The sequence below is a fragment of the Patagioenas fasciata genome, chromosome 21 (assembly GCF_037038585.1).
Source record: "Patagioenas fasciata isolate bPatFas1 chromosome 21, bPatFas1.hap1, whole genome shotgun sequence".
Taxonomy (NCBI): domain Eukaryota; kingdom Metazoa; phylum Chordata; class Aves; order Columbiformes; family Columbidae; genus Patagioenas; species Patagioenas fasciata.
In genome coordinates, this window is record NC_092540.1 from 10,476,246 (window position 1) to 10,494,179 (window position 17,934).

Consider the following 17,934-nt stretch of genomic DNA (forward strand, 5'->3'; position numbering starts at 1 on the left):
ATCAAATGTTTGCGTAGTGGTTCTAGTCCCCAAGGCCCCTTCTTCTGCTCTTCCCTTCCTAAAGGCCAAACCAGGTGGGAGAAAGCCCCACTGTGTTTGCTTTTTCAGGAGAAAAATAAGTGCTAAAAAGCCACTTTGGGGGTGCCCAGGTGGATCCAGTGGTATCCAGACCCCCCCCAGAGGGAGCATCCCCCAGCACCCCCAAGTCCTTCGCAGGGCTGCTCTCAGGCCCTCCATCCCCAGCTTGTGTTGATACCCGTGGTTCCCCGGGGCAGCTGCGTCTCCCAGGCGAGCTGGGTCCCGCCCCGGCCCGCCCCCGGCTCCTCGCAGTGCCCCTTCCCCCGGGCAACGCGGCTCTTCCCCGCCAACACCCGCCGGTGCCGGCCGGATGGAGCAGGCGGTGGAGCCGGTGCCCGGCGCCGAGCGGCTGTGCCGGTGCGCGGCGCGGGGGCTGGGGGTGCCGGCGGAGCGCTGGGAGCGCTGGGCAGGCGGGGAGGCGGCGGGGCCGCTGCTGCGGAGCTTCCTGGCGGGGCCGGCGGGGCCGGCGCTGCTGCTCTGGCGGGGCCCGGCCGGGGAGCTGGAGCTGGGGCCGCCCCCGCCGCCCCCCGCCGCCCGCCGCAAGGGGCTGTTCTTCCTGCGGGCCCCCGGCGCCGGCCCCGGGGAGCTGCTCTGCGGGGACCTGCCCGCCGATGCCCTGCGGCACTTTGCCGCCCTCGTGGAGGAGGTGAGGATGAGGGGCCACGGGGGCAGGCTCAACATGAGCAGAAACTTGTTTGCTGGGAGGTGCCAGAGCCTGGCCCAGGCTGCCCAGGGCGGGTGTGGAGTCTCCTTCTCTGAGACATTGAAACCCGCCTGGACCCACCTGTGTGATCTGCTCTGTGACCCTGCGTGAGCAGGGCTTGGACTGGGGGATCTGCAGAGATCCCTTCAACCTAACCAGGCTGGGATCCTGTGAGGCCTGGGCAGCCCCGGAGGTGCAGAGGGAGCCCTGGCACCCATGAGTACCGGGTGCCCCTCGCACATGGCAGCGGGGAAGGTGTCCCCTCCTACAGACAGGCTCCTTGGCCTCCCTCCCTTCTCTGCTGATGCACTTGTACCCTTAACTCTGCCCTTTGCAGTACCATGGACGGCTTTAGAACTCATATAAACCACCTGAATGCTGATCCACATCAGCTCTGTCTATCAGTGGGGTCCTTGTGGGACTGATGTACCCACAGGTGCTGGAGGGGACATCTGCAGGTCACCTACTCCAAACCCCTGCTCAAGCAGGGCCATCCAGAGCCAGTTGCCCAGGGCCATGTCCAGGTAGCTCTTCATTATCTCTAAGGATGGAGACTTCACAACCTCTTTGAGCAACCTGGGCCAGTGCTCGATTACTCTCCTAGTGAAAAAGTGTTTTGTGATGTTCAGGAGCCTCCTGTAGCTCAGTGTCGGGTTATCTCAGGTGGGCTGATGTTTTCTTAAAGAGATCGTCAAGAGGTTCGAGTGCTTTTGCTTTGCTGTGTTATTAGCCTGAACTAGACAACGTTGTTTCGGTTTATTCCTGATGGCTCCTCACCGGGAGAAGTCTCAGGAATGAGGCTGTAATGGGAAAGCAGAGGAGCTGCTGGATTTGAGAAGCTCTGATCATGATGTTTGGTATATTAAGATGGTGACTGATAGATTGGATTCCCAAGAGCAGGCTGCCAGACTGGTTATCCTGGTTTTGTGAGAAAACACATTATTTATACGGGGAGCTTTTGTTTTGATGAGCCCCGTGGTCTTGCGAAGTCTGCACAAACAGTGGTTTTGCATCACGGCTGGCCAATAGCATTGCAAGCACCGTCTGCTATGGGTAGATGGTGGGGTAGGAACACTTTGGCAGATCCTGTTAAATCCCGTTTTCTGAATGCCTTTGGGAGCCGGGATTGTGCGTCCCAGCTGCGTGTTTGCAGGCTTTGCTCTCCCCTGTGCAGACATGCAGTATTTCTGCAGGGAGCAGATTGTGCCTGGTTTTCATCCTATTTTCCTCTCAAGCTTCACTTGAAGGCAAAAGCAGCGGTGGTGCTGGGTCAGGCAGATGGGGTGGGTCTGCGTGAAGGTGAAAAAGGTCTTGAATTTCCTGGGGTTGGGGTCGTGTGTTCCTCTGCCCACACTTTGTCTTTATTCAGTGAGGGGTCACAGCTGGTGACCTTGTCCACTTGTTGCTTCACTCCTGCGGTGCCGAAGGGAACACACCTGCTCTGTGGGCTGGGGCTTCATCCTGAGTCCAGTTATCATTTTAACAGTCAGAAAGAAAATGAACGGCTATCATTTGCCTGGTTACAACATCACTGGCATTAGCAGTCCACATGCTTTAAGTAATAGAGACACATCTTGCTAATAATGCAGCTAAAACTGCTGAAGGTGAACTCGTCAGCACCTGCCCGTGTGTTCCCTGGGGTTGTGCTCCCCCTTCCCACGGCTCCCTGGGCACGAAGGTGGCTGGTCGGGTCTTCTTCGGGTCTACAGAGCCAGCCACAGTTCCAAAGAGTCTTCAGCATCCTGGGACAGCACCATGGAGGTGCTGAGCTGCTTTATTCCGTTTCAATTTTATGTCCATTTGCAGCTATTTTTATGCCTTTAGTCACCTCCCCCCCCTCCCCTACCCCCACCCTGAGTCCAGTAACACAAAGGGCTGTTGTTTGTCACTAGGGACAACCTGGCTTTGTTAGGCTGTTGCCACAGGCTGGTCCCAGTGCAGAGCCAGCCAGGATAGGTGACAGACACGGTGTTGCTGTCACAGCTCAAACAAGCCAAAAGCAGCTCAAATCTGGGCAAACCCCGACCAGCCCCACAACCCCATGCTGCCGGGTCAGTAAAAGTGCTGATAAAGGCAAAGCTCCTGTTTGGTGGGCTGCAGCTGGGACCTGGGGGACCCTCACCACCAGTGTATCCCAGGGGGTACCAGCAGACCTTCCCTTGCAGCACACTGAGCTCAGCCCAGCCCTGGCAGGCTCAAAGGGCAGCCTGACGGCTGTGCCCATGGGCAGGGACATGGGGACCAAGCACCGGGGACAGTTGTGAGGGCAAGGGACAGCAGCCCATGGGGCCATCTCCAGTTGCGGGCTTGAAAGGCTGGGAGAGCCTGGGGATGGGGCTGCTCACTTTGCCTACTGGCTTCCACCCTCCTTGGCTGCTTGGATTTGGGGAAAAGGGTGTTCTGCTGTGTAAAGTGGGCCTGTGGAGATGCCCATTCATCATCAGCTGCCTCTATTTCACATGGGAACTGCTTGAGACAGCAATGAATATGGGTCTCCAGGCTTGGCCAAGCACAGACCTCAGAGCCTGGTGGCCCGTCCGTCTCCTGCTGCACTTTCTTCTCCATTGGTCTTCCGTGACTCCCGCTGTAGGTGATCGTGCCCATCCTAACGAACAAGAAGAACCATCAGGGCTGGCCACAAGTGGTGTCACAAGACATCGTGCGTCATGTCCACAACCTCAAAAGTACCATTTTCACAGTTGTTGGCCAAGTAGACGGCAAGACCTTGCTGCCTCTCCCAGCTGGCTCAGAGGGAATTGAGGACATTGATCTGGAAAATGAGAAATCGTGAGTACCACCCCAAAATAACAGGTTCTGGAAGGTCCAGAGAAGCAGATGCGTTTGTACATCAAGTTGTCATCGTGTCTGGGCTGCGTGCGTGCCCCTGTGGAACCCCAGGAGATGTGTGGGTGCAGTGGAATGAATCACTCCTCAGACAGGACGTGGTGCGGGTGGGATTTTGTGAGAAGTTACTGCTTCCAAGGCAGTGGGCTGACCTGTCCTCAGCTTCCCAGCCCACTTGGTGGTGTTTCTTGCTGAATTAAGTGAGTTAATGACTGCAGGGATGTAGAATATTTTGAGGGAGAATGGTATGGGGAGAGAGAATCTTGCTGGATGTGTGAGTCTCCAGGTCAGATCCTGAACCTGAATGGATCTGATGTGACAATGACTGGCTGTGCAGAGAGGTGGCGACTGGCTCTTCATTTCCACCATTCACTTTATGAACAGTGTTGTTGCCCACACTGCTGCAGACATTCAGCCGTTTTCTCCAGAGTGTAATTCCTATATTAAACCAGTGACAAAATCTTATGGGGTTTGATTGTTTTGTGGTTTTGAAATGTGAAACCCTGTAAAATCCAGCTGCCCACACGGCCATTGGAAGTAGATCCAACTGAGCAATGCACATCAACAAAGTTAATCACGTACTCTGTTTACTACAGCATGGAACGGATAGATAAATCTCTGGTGTATGCCATGGAGTCGGCCATCATAGACTGGAGCCACCAGATCCAGGAGGCACTGAAGAAAGAGTCTTCAGAGCCTCTCCTGCAAGGCAGCAATCCGAACCCGAAGGTGGAGCTGGAGTTCTGGAAGAACAGGTACCCAGAGCAGCCTGGCCAGTGCACGGTGCCCTGTGGTGCTGGTTTTGTGTAGAGGGAGAGTGCTGGTGGTGGAGCTGCTAATTCCATGAGTTGAGAAGAACAGGCCACTTGGGGTTCATGTAGGCTTCAACTAAGGAAAATTGCTCCCGCACAGAAAATCATCATGATCTGCAAAGTGCCTGGGAGGTCACTGGGCAGCTGGCTGTGTTTTAACTTAGCCCCACCACAGGGGCTACACCTCAAGGGACTTTTTTCAGAAATGCCCTTTACAGAATCCCAGGCTGGTTGGGCTGAAGGGCCCTCTGCAGATCCCCCAGTCCAAGCCCTGCTCACGCAGGGTCACAGAGCAGATCACACAGGTGGGTCCAGGCGGGTTCGAATGTCTCAGAGAAGGAGACTCCACACCCGCTCTGGGCACTCTTTCGTCACTGTTCACTAGGAGCCATCCACAGGAGTAATTGCTGATGGACACCTGCTGGGGGCTGTCTGGAAATGGTGCATCTCAGCTGGCTGCTGTTCATCTGTCAGGGCCAGAGGGGCTTTAGATGCTCAGGAGCCTGGGAGTGGTATTTCCTCCTGCCCTTTGAAAACCTTTGTGCTGTACTGGTTCAGGCTGACTCGGGGCAAAGCCCTGCTGGCTGGAGAGCTGTTGCTAATGCCTGCAGAAACACGATGGCTTTTTTTCAGCGACGTTCTGTCAGTAGCAGAGCTGCTGTCATGCTGAACTCAGCACTTTCTGTCCTGTAGGGTTTGTCTGTGCCTCATGCAGCTTTCTCCCATTTCCACAGTCCATGTGTAGCTGGAGGAAGCCCTGAATCAGGCCCAGGGGAAACAGATGATGTTGGGGGACAGCTGATGGCCCAGTGTAGGTGGGTAACATGGCCACCAGCATCCTGGTGTGCATCAAGAACAGTGTGGCCAGCAGGCCCAGGGCAATGACTGTCCCACTGTACTCAGCGCTGGGGAAGCCAAACCTCAAATCAGTTTTGGGCCCCTCAGGCCAAGAAAGACCTTGAGGTAGTGGAGTGAGTTGAGAGAAGGGAATAGAGCTGGTGAGGGGCTGGAGCACAAGTGTGATGGGAGTGGCTGAGGGACCTGGGGGGTTCAGCTGGAGAACAGGAGCTGAGGGGAGACCTTCTGATCTCTGCACTGCCTGAAAGGAGCTTGGAGCCAGGGGGGTCGGGCTCTGCTCCCCAGGAACAAGCGCCAGGATGAGAGGAAACGGCCTCAAGTTGCGCCAGGGGAGGCTGAGGTTGGATATTAGGAAACATTTCTTCCCAGAAGGGGTTGTGAAGCATTGGAACAGGCTGCCCAGGGCAGTGGTGGAGTCACCATTCCTGGAGGGGTTGAACAGTCACAGAGATGACATTCTCAGGGACATGGGGCAGTGCCAGGGGTTAGGTTATGGTTGGACTCGATGATCTTGAGGGTCTCTTCCAACCAACTGATTCTGTGATTCTGTGTCTCGGTTGCTGTAGGTGTGATGACCTGGAATGCATTTACAACCAGCTGACAACGAGGAAGGTCAGGAACATGATGGAGCTGCTGGAGAGAGTTGAGAGCAGCTACATCCCAGCCTTCAAAACCATGCTAATGGATGTTGAGGCAGGTGAGATGCTGGGGCAACTTTACCACAGTGCTGGCTTCTGGCCTTTCTTCATGGCCTGGTGTGACTGATTTCAAGCCAAATCTTTCTAGTTTGTGAATTGAGACTGGGCTGCTTGTGCTTGAGTCTAGGCTTTTGTTTCCAGGCTGGGACAAGCTCCATCGCTGGTCTGTTGAGCCAGACTCTTGCCAAAGTTCAGGGTGAATGGGTTTGGGAATTTATTCTGCTGTAATAAAGTGTTTGCATTACTCTAACAGGACTCACCTCAACTTCCACCAGCTCCTCTGGTGTTATTATGCAGGAACGGGAGTTCAGACTAAGAGGACAGATCTTGTACCTAAGACTGCTTTGTTAGAGCGCTGCTCCTCAGGCTTTGGCCACTGCAGCCCGAATTTCCTTGCTTTGCTTTGCTTAGGGGAGTTGAGCGCAGCCCAAGGAAATATTGCAAATCCCTGTCTGTAGTGAAAAACAGTGTAGTCCTGCTGGTCTGTCCCTGCAGACCAACACAGCTGGACATCCATGTCCAACCCAGCTGCTCTCTGGCACAATGAAACCATCCAGACTGTGTTAGCTGTGCACGTGCTGGCAGAAAACACTGTTCTTCACCACTTCACGTGCAAACATTGAATCTCTTAAGGATCTGTGTCACACTCTGCATTGTGCAGTTTAAATGGGCTGGAGAAACACCCCTTATATAAGGAGCCAAGGGTTCATTGTTAAACTAATTAATACTTTAAGGGTTTAATCAAAATACAACAAATATTTGGTTTTAATCCGGCTACAGCGATACTAACCCTAATTGGATAATTTGGACTATAATTGTTAATTTCCATTACAGCGCAGTTCAGATTTGTGTGCACCTGCTTTTAAGTCTCTGCCCCTTTCCCTGGCATTGTACTGGTGTGGCTGCTGTTGGTGGATTTGCTGGGAGGGTGATGCTGATAGTGGGAGTCTCTTCTTCCTTGGTCTTGGGCCTTAGGGGTTATTTTTGCATGCATTCAAGCACTTCTGTCACTTCTTGTTGGTCCACAGGTTTAATTGCACAACGATCTGGTTTTATTAATGCTTGCGCTCTGGGGTAATTCTTCAGGGTAAAACCACACAGCTGTACAGAGCTAAGCTAAAGCTTTCGACGAGTCAGACATCAGTTGCTTTACTGTTGACAGGTTTTCTATTACAGTCAGGACTAGTGGGGCCGTCGTCATCTGCCCACTGGACAAGGAGTTGCTTGAGCCAAAACTGAGCTAAAAAGGGCTCAGGCCAAGGCTGTACAGCCTGTCGTGCTGTACAGCAAGGCCATGGCTCACAGCCATGGCAGCACTGTATTTTTGGTGCTGTTGGGCAAATTCCGTGTGACTTTTTAGCAGTTGTGGACTCAGGCTCTCCACGAAGCCCTGTCCCAGCTCCCTGTCCCCTGCCATCACATCAGCTTATTTCTGTTCTGGTTACTGCCGCAGGTGAGTGATGTTCACGAGTGAGTGACCTGCAGCACACAGGTGGCTGAGGGTGCTCAGTGCTTGTCAGGACAGTTTCTTTTCCCAGGCACTTTTCCATGTGGTGAGGCCAGCACCTAGCTGGGAACCCAGCACACCGCAGCTGGGTGGTTCTTACCGCTTCTCACGTCTCTCAACACAGCTTTGACTGAAGCTCAGGACGTTCACCTGCACCTGACACCCCTCAAGCGCCGCTTGGAAGACGTAGAGAGGGTTGAGTTCAGCGAGGTGAAGCCTTTCCTGCTCCCCCTGCTCCACGTGGTGTGTTTGATCTGGGTCACCTCCAAGCACTACAACATGCCCGTGCGGATAGTGGTGCTGCTCCAGGAGATCTGCAACCTTCTCATTGAGCAGGTCTGTGGCTGTGATGCCTGTGTTTGCAGTCCCCTGTGTCCCCTCTCCCCTTCTTCCTATTGTCCTTCCCTGGAAAAGTGATTCTTTAGGCAACATTTAACTTAATAAACAGGTTCAAATGTGTTCAACACAAGAAGTCCTTGTTTTCCATGATGGCAGAAGTGACCTCTCAGGTGTGATTTTGCTCTTCCAGGCCCTGGTGTACCTGTCTCCAGAAGACCTTCTGAAAGGGGACATGGAGGAGAGCCTGGGCAAGGTGCGAATGGTGCTCGGTATCCTGAACATGTTCAAAGAGGCATTTGAGGAGAGAAGGGAAAAACTGCACATGTATTATGAACCAGGCCAAGAAGTGAGGGAGTGGGACTTCAGCTCCACGATGGTGTTTGCGAGGCTGGACACCTTCCTGAAGAGACTGGAGATGGTGGAGGTGAGACTCTGGTCTTGAAAAACATTGCAAACCGTCAGGAGAACTCTGTAGCCAGGAGATCACTTGCTGGCATCTTTCCTTTCTATAGCTTCACCTGATACCAGGGAATGGGGCCACTCTTTTGCTGTTAGGTCTCCTGTTACAGCGAGTCTAAGACTGTGTTTTACTATGTCCTGCTCAGTGCATATGTAAGCTGGTCAGGTTGATAGGTGTGTTTTTTGCTCTCAGGAGTCCCGTTGGACTCCTTGCTCCTGTTGGGGCAAGAAAAGGAGGATTACTGGAGGTGTGGTTTGCACAGCTGTAAATAAAGCAATGTAATCTCCCAGGTCTCCTGGTGCCATCAGAGACAGATTTAGGTTATGGTTGGACTCAATGATCTTAAGGGTCTCTTCCAACTGAAATGGTTCTATGATTCTATGACACCCTAGAGCTGGGTCCTGCCTGTCTTGGAGAGGCCAGATGGCAGGATCCCCTTGGCTGTGCCACGTGGGCCTGGGGAGGAGCAGGGACACGTTCCTCACCAGGTTGTCCCTTCGCATCCTCATAGTCCATCAAACTGGGGTGCTGTGGCTCAGGGGTGTCCCTGTTTGCCAGATCTGTCACCTGAGGCAGGGACATTGGGGTGTCATCCCTGAGCTCCCAGTGTGGCCAAGGGCTCCTTGAGCCACAGGAGATGTTCTGCAGAGAGCAGGTCTGAGTGTGAATGTGGGAGCTCCCTATGCTCTCCTTACCACATGGCTGTGTCTGGAGACCACAGACATACAGACACCATATGTACCTGTTATACAGACACTGTATATACCTCTTATACAGATACTGTATGTACCTCTTGTACAGACCTTGCATGTACCTGTTATCTCTCACGTGGCTAACCACACACATTCATCTGCTCTCCACACACATCCCAAATGAATTTCTTTGTTGATTGTTGCTGCGTTCTCAGTGTGTAGGGTTGGATGGCCAGTGTACAGGTTGCTGGTGTTTGCAGTTTTACTGCTTTAAATGTGCCATATACTTTTATGTGTTCCTTAATTAACTATGTTGAAAACTGTCATGGCTGGTGCCTATTTTAAAAGTATTCATAATGATGGTTTCCAGTAGGGTTTGATGTGAAATAAACCAAATTATGCTGGTCAGTGTAGAGAGGAATATAAATAGACACAGGAATAACTGCAGGTTATCATGAGGACAGTGTTGGTGACAGGTTTACTGGGACCCTGTAAAGGCTCTGGGGCACTGACTGCTGGGATTCCATGGATGCCATGGGCACACTGTGGATATGGGCTGCAGACAAAAGCCAGTGGGGAGGTTTTGAGCTGGGGCACTGTGCGTTTTGACCAGTGTCTGTTTCCTCCTTCCGTGGCTGTCCCACACTCCAGGGACAGTAGAAGCTGCAGTATCTGGAGTCAGAGGGAGAGCCTGCGGAGTGAGCTGTAAAACAATAATTAAAAGCATAGTGCACACCAGCCTGTTAATGAGGAAAACTGCTGCATCTCTCTCCGTCTCAATTTCCCCTCATCACTTCATTTCAAGCAACCTTGCAAGACAAAGCAAGGGACAACTGGTATTTCCACATTATTTTTTTGCCTTACTAGGTATTTGTTCAAGCGGATGTGCTGGTGTGTCGAAGTGAATATGAATGCATATGTGCATTTGTTTTCGAATTTTCATAAAAGCTGCAGTTACACTGGTGCATGGGTAGCCCATGAGCACGTGAAGAGGGAAGGATCCCTTTCCTTTGGTTCGTTGCACTGTTTCATATTACGTGTCTGTGGTAAAACCTGCTGCCCTGCTCGGGTGGCCCCAGGACAAGTGCAAGCAGAGAGTGGCCACCAGTACATTCCTGTGCACATTTCTCCTGGTCCTCTGAGACAATGGATGTTCAACCAGCCCTTACTTGGCCCTACCTAGGGAGACAGATGAGGTGGGATGGCAGCAGAGCTGCCCAGTGCTGCCACCACCACTGGGGGAGCGGGACATTTTCCCAAGAGGTGACACTGCCAGGCTGCAGAGGATGGGAAGGGAAGGGAAGGACCCGTGTGCCACCTCAGCAGAGAGGGCCAGCGGGGCAGGTGCTGCAACACCCACTTGGACACGTGGAGGTTTGACTGCGCAGGAGCTTTGGACAGTTTGGGTACCTGTAAATATTAGAAATCTGTCCTTGGTTAATACCTATAAAATTGGGATTCTTAGCTATGCTGGATGACATATAAGAGTCTCATATCCTGCTTTGGATCTGTCCTTTAAATACACTTAAAAGCGATTTTACAGTTGTCATGGTATTTCTAGTGGCTGCAGCAGGTCTCACTGGGCAGGGACGTGTTATGAGCAGCCACTGATGCTCAGGACAGGCAGATCAGGCTCCCCCCTTCCCATCCCTGCCACCCAGCCTGAGCACCAGCGCTGTGCTTGGGAAGGTCCCTGAGCAAGTGCAACTCTGTCGTGACAACTGTTGTCATCTTCTTTTGTCAACATCATGACCTGTGTCTCCCTCCGTTGACTTTGAAGGATCTCCTGGCAACTTCCTTGGACTTGATGAAGCTGGAGAAAATTGAATTCAGTGGGATTAAAGGGAAGACCCTGGGCCAGCAGGTCCTGGACATGTATGAGGAATTCCAGGAGGCATACAAGGTGTTTTCAGAGCGAACCTATGACTGTCTTGACCTGACCAGCACGGTAGGTGGGACCAGTTTGCGGGAACATCAGGAACATGTGCATGTTTCCAAAGCAGCAGTTTCCTGCTATCTTCTTCCCAGCTCTTTCCTCCTTTCATTATGATCTGATCTGGTACTGGAGGGAACAGGGAGCCGCTGGCCTTTCCTGCAGAGATTTGGGACTTCTTGCACGTCTATATCTAACATATCTTGCTAGATCAGCACCTTAGATCAGTGCAGCTGGGAAACTGGGATTTCCATGAGTTATGCACAAGCTTTTGCTGTACATGGTGCTTGCTGAGGTATAAGAGCTATACCAACACCCACATCTCTTTGCTTTCCTGCTCTTGGTATTTACCATGTTTCCCCAAAAATAAGACCTACCCCAAAAACAAGCTATAGCATGATTTTTCAGGATGCTTGAAATATGAACCCTGTTCAAAAAATTAGCCCTAGTTACAGTTCATAAAAAAGTCAATTTAAATAGGGTCCAGGCAGCTATACATGTAAAAAAGTAAGCATCTTTTGCAGCAAAAATTAATATAAGACTCTGTCTTAGTTTTGGAAAAACAAGGTAGTTTGCCTGATGAGGGCCAACTCAGATCATCTCTGGGATGTGTTCGCTCCTGCCTAGATGAACACATGGCATCTGGGGCTCTCAGAATTCAAGGATGCTCTATTTTATTATCAGTAGTGCTTTAATTAAAGGAATATTCCCAGCCCTCTGGGACCTGCCTGGTGTGGGGATGGGTGGCTCGTGCTTTGCTTCCTGCAGCTCCCAGTACATCTCTGCAGGGGGTGGCACGTCCCCAGTGTTTCTTGCTGGAAAGCTGCTTGCTCCATAGCACCCCTCCTTCAGCAGGGCAGGCACAGAGGAGAGGTGACAGTGGCTCTGCAGGAGGTGGCTTGGGTTTGGTGACCCCATGGCCATTTGTGTGACTCTGAGTCATGTTTGTTCTTTCAGTGCTCTAGTTTTGCACCCTCTGCCACTGCTGGAGCCGTTTTTTTTAGCTAAAACATGGCATCTGGATCTGCTGGAGCTCAGCAGTAGCAATAGTAAAAGCTATTTCCTTGCACTTTGTCCTTTGGAAAAGAGACACATGACCTCGTTTTTAGTGGTTTTGTCCAAGCTAGAACAGAAGGACTGTCACGGACTGTCAAGTTCAGTCTTTGATTTGGACTCTTTTACGTGTAGGAAAACAAATATAGATGTTACTCTTGAAGTTCAAAGGATTTATTACAATTGAAGCAAGAAAAGCAGTGCAAGAAGATGATGGAAATTACAGAAACCCAGTACTGTTGAGTTTGAAAAGGACCTCTGGAGATCACCCAGTCCACCTTCCCTGCTCAAAGCAGGCTCAGCTAGAGCAGGACTGTGACTGGTCAGGTGAAATATCTCCAAGATTACCTATGTCCAAGTGTGGAGACTCCACAGCCTCTCTGGGCAACCTGTGCGAGTGTTTTGAAACTGCCTCACTCACAACCAGCTCACCATGGAACCACAGGCTTGTTTTGACTTGAAAGTAGGTTGGATTTGGGACTCAGCAGGTGCATCCGTGGGTTTTCTGGATGATGGTGTGGTCTTCAGGCCAAGTGGTGGGGGAGAGGGTGTGGAAATAGTCCATCTTGCCTGTAGGCTGAAGATAGTGCCATGTGGGCTGTGGAAAGCCCTCAGGACCAAAGGGTCCCTCCCAGAGAAAGGGCCAACATCTCAGCCATGGGACAGCACAGAAATGTTCTCAAGCTTCGTGAGGACTTTGCCACGTTGCGATGGCTGAAGATTGGCCAGAGGAGTGGCTTAGTTCACGGTGAATAAGAGAGGGCATCTCTGGATCGAGGAGTTACAGGTACCTTCCTAGTGCCATCTTGCAGCCTCACAGCTTGTGTTTTGCCTTTGTGCAGGACTTTGAGCAGGATGCCTTTGGTTTCCAGCAGAAAGTAGAAGACATGGACCGTCGGCTGGGCACCATTTTCATCCAGGCTTTTGATGACGCCTCCAACTTGGACCACGCCTTCAAGGTTTGTTTATCGCTCCCTTGCTCTTCCCTAAAAGGGAAATCAGGGCACCCGGCTCGGTGAGAATCACGCTGAGGAGACCAGGCAGTGCTGGAGCCACAGGCACATGGGGCTGGTGTTTGCTGGTGGGACAGTGGGACTTGTAGCTTTTGGGCTGCTCTTGGTTTGGGATGCTCAGGCTGGTGGGTCCCTCACAAAGCTTTTGGATGCCAGGAGATATATTTGTGTCTCTCTCTGCAAGTTGGGGGAAATCATGCTTTTTCTAGGATTTCCTGGTGAGAATTGATATTGTTAGTATCAATTTGTTAATATTATTAATACATGGATCTGTTTCAGTTTTGGAAACAGGTTTTCTAGAAACAAAGCTGGTTGATTTATCAATTAATCTATCTTGCAGAAATAATAAATGGTATTTTTTTAAAAAAATCAATATAAGCATTTGTAGAAAAGACTTTAGCAAGTGACAGTGTTTATCTTTGTAAGTTTTTTGAAAAAAATAGAAAATCTTGAAGCATTTGAAGAACAACAGTTGGAATGTGGTCCAACCCCAGAGAAAGTCTGAGAGGCCCCGTAACAAAGGGAGCAAATTTCCTTTTTCCAAAGTGCCCATCGGTGCGGACAGTATTGAAGCCTCTGGGCTGGGGAGGAAGGTCCCAGCTGATCTCTCTGCAGGAGTCGGGGTTGTAAATTTTTCCCCTCTTCTTTTCCTGCGTGTTCACCCCAACAGCTGCTGGACATGTTCGGGAGCCTTTTGGAGCGACCGGCAGTCGCTGCAGATGCTGCTGGCAAATACTCCGTCCTCATCAGCATGTTCAGCAGGGCCCTGGACCACGCCAGGCTGATCTACTCCCGGCACATCCAGGCAGAGCTGAAGCTCGGTAGGTAGAACGTGCTGAGTAAAATGGGTTTTACAGGGAGTTTGATTGAGATTAATTTGGGGGGGAAATGATTTATTTTTCTAAGGAACCCAAAACTTTACAAATTGCAGATGTTTTCAGCCTCTGTAGCTCCTAGTGGCAATGGAAATGCCTGGGAAAGCTCTGTTCTTAGTATTAAAGCAAATAATTGGTTAGGAGTAAAAATACCCTTTTTCCAATGTGTATGCATGATATGTGACTGGGAATGGAGACACATGCTGAGCTTTTCTCCCAGCGAGGCTGTGACAGGAGGTTTCTCTGCACATTTGTGTGCTGCCTCCAACACCCCATGGGACCTGCAAACCCACTCATGTGCTCCTCAGAATGAATTTATTTTGTTTCCCTTACAATGCTTAAAATGCAAAGTATGCGGGTGGGACTTTGTAACCAAGGGTTTAATCAGCCTTTTCCAAGTTTATTATTCCCCGTGACTGTTGGCACAGGGGGGAATGGGTGGATTTCTATCAGATTATGAGGATTCAAGTGTGTCATTTTGAACAATAACCTATTTACTTGCCTCAGAAAGATCATACTGGAACGAGACAAGTCCTGGACTGGAGAGAATCATGGAGAGAATCATTTGCTGTGAATTTGTGGTTATTGTTCTGTGGCTGTTAGATAAGGCGGACAGAAGTAACTCCTGGTCAGAAATCCCTATGTCAGTGTTTGTGAGGGGCGGGGAATGTGTCCCAGGCAAGGGACACCTCACATCAGCTCAGGTTTGGACATAGTCTGGGCTTCTCGTTCGATCTCAGCTCCTTATTCAAGATCCAGAGGCACTCGCCTTGGTCACAGACCTACATCAGTGTGGCAGATGTTGGATTTAAGGAAGGAAGCTGGGAAATCAGAGCAGTTTTCTGCAAATGAGGTTCTGTTGTTGCATCTTTGGGGTTACAAGTGCAGTGTTCAGTCCAATGCTGTTCCAATGTGCCCTCCCCAGGATCCCCCCCTGTGCACAAGAACATGCCGCCGGTGGCTGGAGCGCTGCGCTGGGCGCAGGAGCTGCGAGCGCGAATCCAGGTGCCGTTTGATCACTTCAGGCACATCCCACATCTGTGCGTGTCTGTTCCAGCTAAGTTGCTTTATGACCACCTTGCTATCTTCTCTGTAATCAATCTGATTTTCTTTCTGTGGTGAACATTATCCCATGGTTATAGCTGAAATAATTCTTAGTCAAAGAGGTGTGAAGTGGTTGCACTGGTGCTTTTCAGCTTCCTTGTGATCATTATTTTTTTTAAGAAACTCATTCACTGGATTTGTTTTGAAGCGATTAAGAGGCACAGTGGGCTATTCAGCTTTCAGACATAGTTCCCGGGTTGCAATTGAAAGAGGTATCAGAACCTTTCCTGCTGCAATCCCACTCAGCATGTTCTCCAGGACCTCCTCAGCTGCAAGTCCTGGTTCTGGCATCATCCAAACTGTGAATAGCAGAGAAGTGCTGGGCTGGACTCAGCTGAGATGGGTCGATGGAGCTGGGTTTGCATGTTGGGGAGCAGACGAGCATTTTGTTGGGCAGAAGAAAACTTTCTCAGCGTTAAACAAAGGAGCCATCTCCCAAGATCAAGGAAAGAAACCAATGCTGGTATATTTATCACCCAAATGCTTGTTATAACGGATGGTGTCAGGGAAGTATGGCCTCATACTCACAGCTGGCACCACATGAGACAACATTTAAGAGCTCTGTAAGCAAGGCAGTGTTGGACTTATGACAACTGAGGGTGTTCTAGGGACTGCACCTGGTAGCTCACAGGAATGGCTTCACGTGTGCTGGTCAGGATTCTGTGTAAATGGATCCACTTTTTTAATGTACTTGACCAAAATAACTTGACCGTCACTGTACCATGTTTGTAACCTTCTCTCACTGTATCTTGCCATTAAGTGTCTTTAAGTGCACAGTTATTCTGCAGCAGCAAAGACATTGGTGCAATGGAACAAACTCTTGGGCTGTTCCCAGCACAGAGCCCAAGTTATCATGTCTGATTTGAACCTAAATGGCAAATTTTTGTCCACCATGAAGGACCCAGATCTGCATTTCACACTGATTTTCTGTCCTCTGTTTAGAGTAGTTAATAACACGCTCTGCAACGGTGGTGACATGATGCTGTTGAAAGGGAAAAAGGATTAAAAAGGAGAAACAAAAGTGGTTTTGCTGGGATTTACTTGGATTTGCTCAGAGGACTCGTTTACTTCCAGCAGGTTTCTCAGCACTTGCCCAGCGGTGACTGCTCAGGCGCTCCTTTTTTCCAGCTTTTGGTTAAGTTAATTCAAGTTTTGTCAATATGTCCTCCAAAATCAACAACCATCTTGAGGAAAACTTGGATATTGTAGATGAAACAGTGGGGAAAAGACAGCATGATAAGAATTCCTCTGGCCTGCTGTTCCCTGGGCTGTACAGCCCTGGCAGCGTGGCCAGGGCTCTGCCTCCCGCACTCTGGGACACCTTTGCTCTTCGGTTTGAGGGGCATGAATTGGGCACCGCCAAGAGCTTCATCTGCCGGGAGCCACACTCTGCTTCTTTCTGTGCCTCTTTGACCTCAGAAAGTGGTGGCTGGTGAGCAGAGGTTGCCCTGCTCTGTGCAAACACCGGAGCATTGAGTATGTTACGGAGACCAGTGTTCCTCCAGCAGCTCTGGGCCCTTGTTCTTCCCCCAGGACGTGGTTCTCATTTGCCAGTTGCCATGCAAACACCCGCAAAAGGGCGCACTGGGGCTTGGAGAGCTTTTGTGCAGTGAAATGGTTTTGGGCGATATGGTGGGGTTGGAATGTAAGATCCCCAGCCAGGCTCTGCCTGCAAGGTGGTGGGTGGTTTTGGGAAGGGGTAAATAGAGACTGCAGCCTCACAGGGCTAAATGTAACGCTGAGCTTGTCTGTTGTGCCACCAGCTGCTTGGACTCTGCTGAAGGAAGAAGGGTGATAGAGAAGTATGAAGAAATGATCCAGCTGCTCGACAGGTAAGTGGTGGCTCAGGCATGACTGTAACTATATGAAAAAAAGCCAAACCTTATAGAATCATAGAATTGTTTTGGTTGGAAGAGACCCTCATGTCCATCCATTAACACAACCCTGGCACTGCCCCGTGTCCCTGAGAACCTCGTCTCCACGTCTGTCCACCCCTCCAGGGATGATGACTCCGCCACTGCCCTCGCAGCCTGTTCCAATGCCCGACAGCCCTTTGGGGAAGAAATGTTTCCTAATATCCAGTCTGAACCTCCCCTGGTGCAACTTGAGGCCATTTCCTTCTCCTTCTCTAAACCACCTTTCAGCACATTTGCAAGCCCAGGGCCTGAGAATGTCTCTTTCTAAGCCAGAAGGAATTTTGTGATGAGAGAGGAGGAGGAATCCTTTGCTACACACCACAGTCTTTCTGTGATATCTTGAAATGAGAAGTTTGCATGGGAGGGACAGGGGCTGTGCAGCCCAGCAGAAATGTTGGAACGAGATTCTTTTGGATGTAGGAGATGCTGTGGTAGAAAACCTGAGCTGACCAGAAGTCTCAATCCACTTGTGCCCGTTCACAGTGTACTTACCGTGGCTGTAATGTGTGTATTCCACAAGTGGGAGTGGGATTCGTTGCACCTCACTTAATATCTTAATGTTTGATGCTAAAACTGAACTGATTGCTCTGAGCTTTTGAATGTTTGTCCCCAAATTTGAATCCTCTGCTAAGAATGGTACTTGGGGGATCTTTGTTTTCCTGACTTGATGCTGTCACTGGTTTTCAGGTGTTTGTCTTTGAAGCCAAGATCTTTATGGAGGTGGTGTGGGTGGGTTTTAAATATTCCTTGATGTTCTTCAGCCCTCAGAAGTGGACTTGGCTTTTATTTGGTTCTATGTCTTGGTGTGCGGGCTTGGCAGCTACGTGGTGGATGTTTTAATTGGTTTGTTTGTTTTTCGGCAGGTATCAGGAGAAGCTCTATGCAGACTGGTCCCAGACAGTCTCTGAAAAATCACAGTACAACCTTACTCAACCGCTTATCCGGCGAGATCCAGAAACCAAACTGATCACAGTTAATTTTGATCCCCAGGTAAGAACTAGCTTTCCTGTCTGCTGGAGGGCACGTCTCCAAGCTGTGCCCCACCGTGC

General features: G+C 50.5%; 1 protein-coding gene across 1 annotated transcript; it reads left to right on the plus strand.

Moving 5' to 3' along the window:
• Nucleotides 1–5,852: 5,852 nt before the first annotated feature.
• Nucleotides 5,853–17,875, plus strand: LOC139829551 (dynein axonemal heavy chain 9-like). Its single transcript, XM_071817683.1, has 8 exons — nt 5,853–5,992; nt 7,625–7,836; nt 8,030–8,263; nt 10,772–10,939; nt 12,820–12,936; nt 13,661–13,811; nt 16,733–16,801; nt 17,749–17,875. The coding sequence occupies exons 1-7, from the start codon at nt 5,917–5,919 to the stop codon at nt 16,762–16,764; spliced, it is 990 nt and encodes a 329-aa protein (XP_071673784.1). The 5' UTR covers nt 5,853–5,916; the 3' UTR covers nt 16,765–16,801; nt 17,749–17,875.
• The last annotated feature ends 59 nt before the right edge of the window (nt 17,876–17,934 follow it).